Below are 13,531 nucleotides of genomic sequence, written 5' to 3'. Positions count from 1 at the left end.
GGGATGCTATGTTTGATGAAGATGATGTTTTTGAGAATATATTTGCTGCAATTAATGTTTGTCCCAAGTTTGGGGATGCTATGTTTATTAATGATGATATTTTTAGTCTTCCAAGTTTTGATATGCAAAGTTGTTATGATAAGAACAAAGTTGCTACTTATGATGATTATTGTGATGAAACTTATGCTATAAAGAGTAGTGATGATTATATTTATAAAACTTGTCATGATTATGAGTACCCTTTCTCTGAACATTACTCTTTTAATGTGGAAACATTTTATAGTATTCAAGTCTCTTATGATACTCCCACTATTCCGACTGAGAAGAAATTTGCTTATGTGGAGAGTAATAAAATTTCTATGCTTGTAGATCATGAAAAGAATTCTTTAGATGCTGGTTATATTGTTGAATTCATTCATGATGCTACTGAATATTATTATGAGGGAGGAATATATGCATCTAGGAATTGCAATAATATCAAGTTTCCTTTCTATGTGCTTAAATTTTTGAAGTTGTGCTTGTTTTACCTTCCTATGCAAGTTGATTATTGTTCCCATAAGTTGTTTGCTCACAAAACCCCTATGCATAGGAAGTGGGTTAGGATTAAATGTGCTAGTTATATTCTTCATGATGCTCTCTTTATGTTACAATTCTTATCCTTTATGTGAGCATCGTTGAAATCATCATGCCTAGCTAGGGGCGTTAAACAATAGCGCTTGTTGGGAGGCAACCCAATTTTTTTTAGCTCCTTGCTTTTTGTTCCTGTTTAGTAATAAATAATTAATCTAGCTGCTGTTTAGATGTGGTTTTATGCTTTTAATTAGTGTTTGTGCCAAGTAGAACCGTTGGGAAGACTTGGGGAAAGTCTTGTTGATCATGCTGTAAAAAACAGAAACTTTAGCGCTCATGAGAATTGCTGCCATTTTTATTTGGAGAGCGCTATTTAGTTAATTATTTTTGAAGATGATTAATAGATAAATTCCTCAGGTCCAGCAATTTATTTGAGAATTTTATGAGTTCCAGAAGTATACGTTTGATCCAGATTACTACAGACTGTTCTGTTTTTCGTGTGTTGTTTGCTTATTTTGATGAATCTATGGCTAGTAAAATAGTTTCTAAACCATAGAGAAGTTGAAATACAGTAGGGTTAACACCAATATAAATAAAGAATGAGTTCATTACAGTACCTTGAAGTGGTGTTTTGTTTTCTTTCGCTAACGGAGCTTACGAGTTTTCTGTTAAGTTTTGTGTTGTGAAGTTTTCAAGTTTTGGGTAAGGATTCGATGGACTATGGAATAAGGAGTGGCAAGAGCCTAAGCTTGGGGATGCCCAAGGCACCCCAAGGTAATATTCAAGGACAACCAAAAGCCTAAGCTTGGGGATGCCCCAGAAGGCATCCCCTCTTTCGTCTTCGTTCATCGGTAACTTTACTTGGAGCTATATTTTTATTCACCACATGATATGTGTTTTGCTTGGAGCATCAATTTATTTTGTTAGGATTTGCTTTATGTTATTTAGAACAATGTTTTGCATCTTTTATTTTAATAAAAGTGGCATTGATAGCCTTTACTATGCCTATGTTACAAGTATACATGTCGCTGTTTGAAAACAGAAAGTTTACCTCTGTTGCAATAATTCTCTAGAAAAGTCAGAATGTGATAAAATGTTGAAACCTTTTACATATTAAGCTCTGATAAATTTAATACAGTGGGAATTTTCTTTAATAATTTTTGGAGCTAGGGAAGTATGGATGTTGCAGCATTCTTTACAGACTATCCTGTTTAGGCAGATTGCTGTTATGTTTGCATTGTTTGCATATGTTTGCTTCTTTAATGATTCTATTTGAGGATAGGACTATTAAATATGCAGAGGCATTTAGTATGCAATGTTGAATAATAATTTTAGTGATTTTCTACAGTAGAATATGATACGGTTTTTGCAATGGTTTATACTAACCTATCTCACGAGTCCTTGTTGAGTTTTGTGTGGATGAAGCTTTTGAGATTTAGGGAGACCGTGATATGAGAGGAATTAAGGAGATACAAAATCTCAAGCTTGGGGATGCCCAAGGCACCCCAAGATAATATTTCAAGAAGTCTCAAGCGTCTAAGCTTGGGGATGCCCCGGTTGGCATCCCACCTTTTTTCTTCAACAACTATCGGTTAGTATCGGTTGATCCTAAGTTTTTGCTTCTTCACATAATGTTTGCCATTCTTAGAATGTCATTTTATTTTTATTTGCTTTCTGTTTGAATAAAATACCAAGATCTGAAATTATTAAATGTTAGAGAGTCCTCACATGGTTGCATAATTATTCAACTACTCATTGATCTTCACTTATATCTTTCGGAGTAGTTTGTCGTTTGCTCTAGTGCTTCACTTATATCTTTTAGAGCATGGTGGTAGTTTTATTTTGAAGAAATAGATGAACTCTCTTGCTTCACTTAGATTATTTTGAGAGTCTTAAATAGCATGGTAATTTGCTTAAAATCCTAATATGCTAGGTATTCAAGATTAATAAAACTTTCTTATGAGTGTGTTGAATACTATGAGAAGTTTGATGCTTGATAATTGTTTTGAGATATGAGCATGGTGATATTAGAGTCATGCTAGTTGAGTGGTTATGAATTTGAGAAATACTTGTGTTGAAGTTTGTGATTCCCGTAGCATGCACGTATGGTGAACCGTTATGTGATGAAGTCGGAGCAAGATTTGTTTATTGATTGTCTTCCTTATGAGTGGCGGTCGGGGACGAGCGATGGTCTTTTGCTACCAATCTATCCCCCTAGGAGCATGTGCGTAATACTTTGCTTTGATAACTTGTAGATTTTTGCAATAAGTATATGAGTTCTTTATGACTAATGTTGAGTCCATGGATTATACGCACTCTCACCCTTCCACCCTTGCTAGCCTCACTAGTACCGCGCACCTTTCGCCGGTTCCATAAACCCACCATTTACCTTCCTAAAAACAGCCACCATACCTACCTATTATGGCATTTCCATAACCATTCTGAGATATATTGCCATGCAACTTTCCACCGTTCCATTTATTATGACACTCTTCATCATTGTCATATTGCTTTGCATGATCATGTAGTTGACATCGTATTTGTGGCAAAGCCACCATTCATAATTATTCATACATGTCACTCATGCATCATTGCACATCCCGGTACACCGCCGGAGGCATTCATATAGAGTCATATCTTGTCTTAAGTATCGAGTTGTAAATCTTGAGTTGTAAGAAAATAAAAGTGTGATGATTATCATTATTAGAGCATTGTCCCAGTGAGGAAAGGATGATGGAGACCATGATTCTCCCACAAGTCGGGATGAGACTCCGGACGAAAAAAGAGAGGCCAAAGAAGCCCCAAAAAAAGAGGCCATAAAAGAAAGAGCAGGCCTAAATAAAAAATAATAATATAAAAATAAAAAATGAGAGAAAAAGAGAGAAGGGACAATGCTACTATCCTTTTACCACACTTGTGCTTCAAAGTAGCACCATGATCTTCTTGATAGAGAGTCTCTTATGTTGTCACTTTCATATACTAGTGGGAATCTTTCATTATAGAACTTGGCTTGTATATTCCAATGACGGGCTTCCTCAAAATGCCCTAGGTCTTCGTGAGCAAGCGAGTTGGATGCACACCCACTAGTTTCTTTTGTTGAGCTTTCATATACTTATAGCTCTAGTGCATCCGTTGCATGGCAATCCCTACTCACTCACATTGATATCTATTGATGGGCATCTCCATAGCCCGTTGATACGCCTAGTCGATGTGAGACTATCTTCTCCCTTTTTGTCTTCTCCACAACCACCATTCTATTCCACCCATAGTGCTATGTCCATGGCTCACGCTCATGTATTGCGTGAAGATTGAAAAAGTTTGAGAACATCAAAAGTATAAAACAATTGCTTGGCTTGTCATCGGGGTTGTGCATGATTTAAATATTTAGTGTGGTGAAGATAGAGCATAGCCAGACTATATGATTTTGTAGGGATAGCTTTCTTTGGCCATGTTATTTTGGGAAGACATAATTGCTTAGTTAGTATGCTTGAAGTATTATCATTTTTATGTCAATATGAACTTTTGTCTTGAATCTTACGGATCTGAATATTCATACCACAATTAAGAAGAATCACATTGAAATTATGCCAAGTAGCACTCTGCATCAAAAATTCTGTTTTTATCATTTACCTACTCGAGGACGAGCAGGAATTAAGCTTGGGGATGCTGATACGTCTCCAACGTATCTATAATTTTTGATTGCTCCATGCTATATTATCTACTGTTTTGAATGTTTATGGGCTTTATTATACACTCTTATATCATTTTTGGGACTAACCTATTAACCCAGAGCCCAGTGCCAGTTTCTGTTTTTACCCTGTTTTAGGGTTTCGAAGAAAAGGAAAATCAAACGGAGTCCAATTGACCTGAAACTTCACGGAACTCATTTTTGGAAGGAAAGAAGCCCAGAAGACTTGGAGTGCACGTCGGGGGATCTGCGAGGAGGTCACGAGGCAGGGGGGCGCGCCCACCCCCCCTGGGCGCTCCCTCCACCCTCGTGGCCTCCCTGACGTACTTCTTTCGCCTATATATCTCCATATACCCTAAAAAAACATCTGGGAGCCCAATAGATCAGGAGTTTCGCCACCAGAAGCCTCCGTAGCCACCGAAAACCAATCTAGACCCGTTCCGGCACCCTGCCGGAGGGGGAATCCTTCTCCGGTGGCCATCTTCATCATCCCGGTGCTCTCCATGACGAGGAGGGAGTAGTTCTCCCTCGGGGCTGAGGGTATGTACCAGTAGCTATGTGTTTGATCTCCCTCTCTCGTTTTCTTGAGGTGATACGATCTTGATATATCGCGAGCTTTGCTATTATATTTGGATCCTATGATATTTCCTTCCCCCTCTACTCTCTTGTAATGGATTGAGTTTCCCCTTTGAAGTTATATTATCGGTTGAATCTTTAAAGATTTGAGAACACTTGATGTATGTCTTGCCGTGGATACCTGTGGTGACAATGGGATATCACGTGATTCATTTGATGTATGTTTTGGTGATCAACTTGCGGGTTCCGCCCATGAACCTATGCATAGGGGTTGGCACACGTTTTTGGCGTGATTCTCCGGTAGAACTTTGGGGCACTCTTTGAGGTCCTATGTGTTGGTTGAATAGATGAATCTGAGATTGTGTGATGCATATTGTATAATCATACCCACGGATACTTGAGGTGACATTGGAGTATCTAGGTGACATTAAGGTTTTGGTTGATTTTTGTCTTAAGGTGTTATTCTAGTACGAACTCTAGGGCTGTTTGTGACACCTATAGGAATAGCCCAACGTATTGATTGGAAAGAATAACTTTGAGGTGGTTTCGTACCCTACCATAATCTCTTCGTTCGTTCTCCACTATTAGTGACTTTGGAGTGACTCTTTGTTGCATGTTGAGGGATAGTTATGTGATCCAATTATGTTAGTATTGTTGAGAGGACTTGCACTAGTGAAAGTATGAACCCTAGGCCTTGTTTCAACGCATTGCAATACCGTTTACGATCACTTTTATCATTAGTTACCTTGCTGTTTTTATATTTTCAGATTACAAATACCTTTATCTACCATCCATATACCACTTGTATCACCATCTCTTTGCCGAACTAGTGCACCTATACAATTTACCATTGTATTGGGTGTGTTGGGGACACAAGAGACTCTTTGTTATTTGGTTGCAGGGTTGCTTGAGAGAGGCCATCTTAATCCTACGCCTCCTACGGATTGATAAACCTTAGGTCATCCACTTGAGGGAAATTTGCTACTGTCCTACAAACCTCTGCACTTGGAGGCCCAACAACGTCTACAGGAAGAAGGTTCTGTAGTAGACATCAGCGTCCAGTCAGATTCGATGGGCACGGGCGCAGGCGGTTCGGTGTCCGTGGCCGGGGAAGAATACGACAGTTTGGCGTCACGGCTCTTGTGAAGGGTAAGGTCGATACTCGGCTCGATCGCCGATGAGAGTGCGGCCTCCGCGGCGGGGTCTATCCACCCGTCACTGGATGGCGATTGGCTCCGATTTGAGGGTCGGAGCGGTCGCCGGTGCGATCTCCCGAACACTGTCCAATGGTGGAGCTAAGTCATGCTCATCGTGACCGTGTGGCGCACTCGGCAAGGGCTCGAATCCGTCGAAGATCAAGTCTCCGTGGATGTCGGCTGTGTAGTTCAAGTTTCCAAACCTGACCTGATAGCCAGGGGCGTAGCTCTCGTTCTGCTCCAGATGGCCAAGCGAGTTGGCCCGCAGTGCGGAGCCGCCGAATACAAAGATCTGTCCGGGGAGAAAAGTCTCACCCTGGACTGCATCACTATCGATGATCGAAGGAGCCATCAAGCCTAATGATGACGACACAGAGGAACTCTCAATGAAAGCACCAATGTCGGTGTCAAAACCGGCGGATCTCGGGTAGGGGGTCCCGAACTGTGCGTCTAAGGCGGATGGTAACATGAGGCAGGGGGCACGATGTTTTACCCAGGTTCGGGCCCTCTTGATGGAGGTAAAACCCTACGTCCTGCTTGATTATTCTTGATAATATGAGTAGTACAAGAGTTGATCTACCACGAGTTCAGAGAGGCTAAACCCTAGAAGTTAGCCTATGGTATGATTGTATGTTGTCCTACGAACTAAAACCCTCCGGTTTATATAGACACCGGAGGGGGCTAGGGTTACACAGAGTCGGTTACAAGGAAGGAGATCTACATATCCGTATTGCCAAGCTTGCCTTCCACGCCAAGGAGAGTCTAGTCCGACCAAAGGATATAATCCGGCTGTCCGGATACCCCCTAATCCAGGACTCCCTCACCCGCTCTGTCGGCGACAGACAGGCCTTTTCCCGTCATTTTTCTCCCTTTCCCTTCATTTCCTCATTGCCCCCCCTTCTGCCTCGATGCTCCCGCCATTCTCCTCCCGCGCCCCGCCATCCGTCCGCCATGCCGCCGAAGAAGTATTTGGCTCCTCGCCCCGCTGTCGCTGCCGATTCCACCCAGCCGAAGCAGAGGAAGTCGAGGGCGCTGATGGCAAAACCACCGGGCGTGTCCAACACCGAGTGAAGGGCGGAGGTTCAGCACCGAGAGGCTGTCACCACCGACCGGCGGAGCAGGCTCAACACCAAGACCAAGGACACAGCAGCGGCGGAGCAGGCAGACGCGTCTCACGCGGGGATGATGAATCTGCCCGGCCACTGCCCGCAAGCTACATGGGGAGCCAACAGAGCGTCGCATCGCCGGCCAACTTCTCACCGCCGCCGCCCTTGGGGCACGCACCGTCGTCTGGCTACTCCGGCGGCGAGACGCATGGTGGTTTCAACCCCAACATTACCTTCCTGCATGGCGCACCACCACGTGCCTCCCCCTCCGGCCTGAACCCTGACCAACGCACTCCCTCCCTGATGCTAGCCTCACTCGTGCGTGTCGTGTTTCGTGAATGAGCCGAGCTTAGACCTATGCCATGCTTGCGCTATGTTTTTAACGGGCAGGAACGGTTAATTAATCTTGAATTAATTACGAGTCACTAATAGATGCGTCACTGTATGAGACGTTGGACCCGGCTGCATGCGGAATCGGTCGTTGGCTCAGGCCTACGACTTCCTACCAGGCTACATGTCGACTCGATCATGGGCTTAGCCCATGACTTCCTACCCGACTGCATGCCGACTTTGTCGTGGGCTTATACATTGGAGGCGTTGGCCGACTAGAGCGGTCGACTAACTCAGTTCCTCTTGTGCAACCCTAGTTGTCATCTATTGTTCCTCTCTTTCTACTGCTTCCAGCGATCCCATCCCGACGACTGTATGCACGGCCGGTCGAGAGAGTAGGCTTCCGGAACCTCGTCCTTTGTGATCTTGCACCAAGAGAAGGGCGATATGGTTTTTGGGGAGCATATCGGCATGATTGCTCCCAGTTTGTCTTCGCCTCCGTCCTCTGCTTCCACTACTTCCTCGACTCTGACACAATGGCTGAGGATGACGCCGCCCAGTGGCGGAGCCAGGATTCGAGTATAGGGGGGGGGGAGTACGTATATTGATCAAATCTTGTTGATAATTACTAGTTGCTTCTATTAAAATTGTTGATCATTGGGGGGGGGGGGGGCGGGCCCCTGCTCGTCCCCCCTGGCTCCGCCCCTGACGCCGCCAAGAAGAAGGCTGCCGACTAAGTTCCAGCCACTGCCTCCGCCTCGACCCTAGCTTGGCCTACTGGAGGGTATGATCTGTTCATCCCCTATTTACTCGCTCATGTGCTAACCAGATATGATGCGTTCATAGATGTCTTGGTTCTATGTTTGGTCCGAGCTCACATGTTTAGATTTCAGTTGAGGTTGATACTGTTAATGCTTGGTTCATGATTTGGTTAGGGATTAAATTCATCGAAAAAGTGCATTTCCAACACATGTTGCGTTCGACTCGTGGGCACCTGGGTATTTATTCTTTTTCTTGTGTAGGAACCTGCATTCAGCCCTGCCCTTGCCGCAGGTTACGGGATCACCATCATCGCCGCCCATCGTCATCGCCTCTGATAGACAAGTGGGACAATCATACGGTCTGAACTCACAAGTCTTGAATCCTTGTGCAATCTACTATTTTCCACACAATTAACCTTCCTAGCTTCAACCGACAGAGGGGTGTGTCGTAGTCATTGACTAGTGTACATCAGCAGCAAGCAGAGAAAGCTATAGCAGAAGAGAGCACGAGCAGGAGGGGGGACTATCCAGTGATACGACACCTTTTAAATGCTCCTATGATACCATTTAAAAATCAATTTTCAGTGTTGAATAAAATTCTGAAAAACAATCATGAATGAACACAAGGAATGTATCTACAACTCATAAAAATTTCAGCTTCAAATTCGAAATGCACATTGAGAAACGAAAATGACAAATCCAGTTGTGAACATTGCCAATTATCCTGTTGTCTTTCGGTGACACTATTCATTTTAGATTAGTTATTTTTGTTTCTAAGTGTGTATTTTGAATTTGGATATGATTTTTTAGTAGTAGGAGGTTGAGTAGAGCTGTATCAATTAATCACTCTCTCTGTTCCGAAATAAGTGTCTCAACTTTGTACTAATATTAGTATAAAATTGTACTAAGTTTTGATACACTTGTTTTGGAACGGAGGGAGAGTATTACTGAAGCCAAGGCGAGCCCAACTTGCTCTCGCTCTTTCGTAAAGAGGGGGAGACTTGCCACTGGATGCGTGTGGCGCGTGCGTGGTCAAAGAGATGGAGACGCGAGGCGATCGATCGGCTAGCTGATCGGGCAACCAGATAACCAACCATGTCCATGTGCGCTTTAGCCTGACTGCACGGGATTAGCAGAGGAAGGAGGAGGGAAGCGAGTATAGGTAGCTAAGCGACAGACGGACGGACGGACGTCTGTGTTGGCGGCGGCTGCCTGCAGCACGGGAAGGTGGATGCGGTGTAGGCGCCATCTCTTCTCCGGCCCAGTCCGCCTGACTCTGTACGTACGTGTCTCCGTCGCTATCCTATTTAAACCTCCTCCTCCTCCTCTCTGGGCTCTGACTGCATCGCATCCATCCATCCAGAGCAGGCTACCACCGTACGCCCCCTCCCCCGTCTCCGGCGGTCCGGCCACGAACAACTCCGGCGGATCTCTCCTTCCTCCTCGCTCCTCCGCCTCGCCGCGCATTCTTCAGGTAATTATTAAGCTTAATTACTTCGCTCCTGCGTCCGCGATCGAGCATGCAGCCGGCAGCTCCGTGCCGTGGGCGAGGACCATCACCGTCTTTATTTGCTTTTCCTTCTTCTGGAAGCTCCGTCCGGCCATCTCCTACATGCTGCTGCGTTCCATGCTTTCTTCTTCCTCTTCTTTTTCTTCTTCAACCTTGGGGAACATTAGTAAGTTCCGTGAGTCTTGGAGAGTTTGCGTCCGTCCGTCCGCTTGAATCGTCGCCGGCAGGTTTTCTTTTCCTCAAACGCTTGTGCTGCCTGTCTAAACGCACAAGTGCTTTACGCCTTCGCCTCCTCCACCTGTATGCTGACAAGGCAGGCATACATCTTGCAACTTGCTGCCGTCTCTTTCGGATCACAGTACAACTACTAGCATATACCAGAAGCTAGCAGTCTAGCAGCAGCAACAAAGATTTCGTAAATAGTAGATAAAAGCTTTAGCTCCCCGGAGCAATGCCATCCAGACTTATTGCGGCTACCGGCAGTTCCGTGGATCATCCAGCCATTTTGATCTCTGTTGTCGCTCTCTTATCTGAATCTGTCAGGAGGCGTGTCTGAAAACCATCCTTGACACCACAGGACAGAAGCTAAGCAGATCAGCAGGGGACTGAGGAGGAGACTTGATCCTGCTCCTACATCAGGGCCGGCCGGGAAGATGGGTTTCCTGTCGCTGCTCGTGGTGGCCTCCATGCCCATCGTGCAGGTCCTGCTCATCGGCGTCATCGGAGCCTTCCTCGCCTCGGGGTACAGCAAGGTCCTCACCGCCAGCGCCCGCAGGGACATGAACAAGGTCATCCAGCTTCCATTGGCACATGCAATTCTCTTACATCCTTACCATCATACTTACTGCCTTCGGTTTTCTTGGGCAGGTTGTTTTTACAGTCTTCACCCCATCTCTCATCTTCGCCAACCTCGCCAAGACGGTCACACTCTCCGACGTCATCTCCTGGTGAGTCAGTGCTTTCGTCAGGCTTCATGCAATTCGGTGAACATATGCCAGAGTTAGCACCATGCTTCCATTTACAAGTTCTCTGAATGTCAAAGAAGACACACATTTTTTCCCCAAGAGTCAAAACATTCAGTAAACATGTCTGCATAAACATCCAGCTCAAGTGGACTGACACGGATAAGATTTGCATCATACAGGTGGTTCATGCCGGTGAACATAGCAATCACATTCCTGGTTGGCAGTGCTCTAGGCTGGCTAGCGTGCAAGATCCTGAAACCGCCGCCGCATTTCCGTGGCCTCATCATGGCCTTCTGCTCAGCAGGTACACAATGTCAGACTTTGAGTTGCCATGCTGATGTTGGTATTATGGTATTAACAGTGTCCGGCATCGACCAAACAAATGTAGGAAACCTCGGAAACTTGCTGCTGATCGTCGTCCCGGCCGTTTGCGACGAAGACGGTAACCCGTTTGGGAGCGACCGGAACCAGTGCCGCTCGCGCGGCCTCTCCTACTCGTCGCTGTCCATGGCTGTAAGCAGAATTTACCACCAGTACCAGTTGCTCGTCCCTCTGACGCCGCCGAGAGATCAGGCCGTTAATTCACTCTGAGGATGTCTGCAGCTCGGTGGCCTCTTCATATGGACGTACACCTACAGTCTGATGCAGAAGTCTGGCAAGCTGTACCACAAGATGCAGTCCAAGAGCATCCAGTGCCCGGCCGACAGTGACGAGGAGCATCTCGAGGGATTCAAAGCCGGCGACGAGGAAGCGGCTCTCCCGGCGTCCGCTAGACCTGAAGAACAGAATGAGGGGAGCCAGATTGTAAGTTCAGAATTCTTCATGTTGGTTGGTTGGTTCTAGGGAGCATCTCAGAGTTCAGAGAAACTGACTAGGACAAAAATGCAGGAGACTCCACTCCTGTCGTGCGAGAGCGATGTCGCCAACAACAAAGGGTTCTGGACGAACCTGAAGGAGGCCGTGCACCAGCTCATCGAGGAGCTCATGGCGCCGCCGACCATATCCGCGGTACGTCTCTGCCAAACAAACTGCAACATTTATCATTTCTAGGGGAAAGGTTTTTTTTTTTGACTGAATTCGGTTTTAACTGCATCCTGGCAGATAATTGGATTCGTTGTTGGGCTAGTGCCATGGCTGAAGTCGCTGATCATCGGCGAAGGCGCCCCTCTCAGAGTTATCCAGGATTCTCTAGAGTTGATGGGGTACAAAGCAACATACCTGCTGATGAAACTTTTTCCTGTATTCATTTTGAAAGCTCTGAACGTAATTCAGTATTCATCCAGTCTCACTCCAATGACTTCGTACTTCCATTTGCAGCAATGGCACTATACCCTGCATCACCCTCATCCTCGGAGGAAACCTGACCCAAGGTAGGGATCTGACACATCACTGTCCCGACCATCAAGATCATTTGGTAGCAGTTCATCCGCATAGTGTCGTGTCGTCCCCGAAAAATATTCTCTGAAGTCACTTTGAAAATTCTTCTGTAGGGCTGCGGAAGTCGGTGCTGAAGCGCACGGTGATCATGGCGATCGTGTGCATCCGCTACGTGGCTATGCCGGTTATCGGGATCGCTGTCGTGCGCGTGGCACACGGCGTTGGGTTCCTTCCCCACGACCCGCTCTACCGCTACGTGCTGATGATGCAATTCGCCCTGCCGCCTGCCATGAACATCGGGACCATGGCACAGCTGTTCGACGTCGGGCAGGAGGAGTGCTCGGTGATCTTCCTGTGGACGTACCTCGTCGCGGCCGTGGCGCTCACCACCTGGTCCACCGTTTTCATGTCCATCCTCTCCTGAAGCAGGCAACCACGAGCAGTTCAATTTTGTAAGGGGTCAGGGAGAATTCCCGTAGATTCCATTTGTAAAGTGTTCATTACAGAGTTTGTAAGTAGACACGCCATTCTTTCTGTATACTAAATACTAGTCCATTTTTTCTGGAAAAATATACTGGTCCATTTTCAGCCTGTCCTGCTTTTGCAACAGACTGCACTAGTGGAAGGATCCCTGTGATGGAATGATCAAGCACTAATTCATTATAAAATCGAAGGACATCAGAGTTTGCACAACACTTAATTTTGCAAGACAGTTTTGCAAACAATACAAACTCCTTTAAATACACTTTCAGAGACCAAAGTAAGAAGCTACCCTGCCCCTGCCCTTCCCTACCACCAGTTGAGGCAGGAGCTTGTGCTTACTTAATCCCCTGCCGACTTCTGAACTCTGGTTCTGCAGACTTCTGAATTCCAGTATACTTCATGGATAGAAACATATTACTTCAGTATGGAAAGAGCATAGACACATATATCCCCTGGCTGTGCAGACATCTAAATTTAGTATACATATTGCACCACCAGTTACCAAAGGGATCAACTGTCTACATACCATGTAAGCGATAGTCATTGCAAAAGCTGCGGATATCCAAATCTCTTTTAAAATAAAATCTTGCACCTCTAGAGGCCCTGTTATCCAGTTGTAGCCATCTACGTTGTTTAGCCACCCATTTATCATTGCGGGTACCATTGGCACCAAATTTCATTACCTTGAGCACCTTTGCATTCAGAACAAAGAACTTGGCAAAGTTAGCATCTGGTCTCTTGCCTTCATAGGTGTTCAATACTATTGCTCTGAGATGGAGTTCGAGGCATTCGATGGGATCAAGTGTGTTATATTTACACACATTTTTCATATCCTTCCTAATCCGTGACTGCAAAAGAACAAAATCGGTATTGGTGGCCACTTAGGTCGTGATAAAAGGAGTAATTTTACTGCAGGTAAAAAAACAGTGACCTCATCACTGGCATATAAGGATTAGTTGCATTTGCATG

General features: G+C 45.5%; 1 protein-coding gene across 3 annotated transcripts; it reads left to right on the top strand.

Moving 5' to 3' along the window:
* Nucleotides 1-9,490: 9,490 nt before the first annotated feature.
* On the top strand, nt 9,491-12,670 carry LOC125510372 (protein PIN-LIKES 7). 3 transcript variants are annotated; one of them, XM_048675523.1, is made up of 11 exons: nt 9,491-9,509; nt 9,596-9,701; nt 10,315-10,525; nt 10,605-10,684; nt 10,882-11,006; nt 11,091-11,215; nt 11,306-11,506; nt 11,591-11,710; nt 11,804-11,904; nt 12,020-12,072; nt 12,193-12,670. In XM_048675523.1, the coding sequence occupies exons 3-11, from the start codon at nt 10,391-10,393 to the stop codon at nt 12,501-12,503; spliced, it is 1,251 nt and encodes a 416-aa protein (XP_048531480.1). In that variant the 5' UTR covers nt 9,491-9,509; nt 9,596-9,701; nt 10,315-10,390; the 3' UTR covers nt 12,504-12,670. The 3 variants fall into 3 exon arrangements, with proteins under 3 accessions (XP_048531480.1, XP_048531481.1, XP_048531479.1); XM_048675524.1 differs by having other exon boundaries at nt 10,281-10,525; XM_048675522.1 differs by lacking the exon at nt 9,491-9,509 and having other exon boundaries at nt 9,560-9,701; nt 10,281-10,525.
* Nucleotides 12,671-13,531: the final 861 nt, after the last annotated feature.

This window comes from Triticum urartu, chromosome 5 (genome assembly GCF_003073215.2).
Source record: "Triticum urartu cultivar G1812 chromosome 5, Tu2.1, whole genome shotgun sequence".
Lineage (NCBI taxonomy): Eukaryota > Viridiplantae > Streptophyta > Magnoliopsida > Poales > Poaceae > Triticum > Triticum urartu.
The sequence above is the reverse complement of the archived record's forward strand: the minus strand, read 5'-3'. Positions and strand labels throughout refer to the sequence as shown.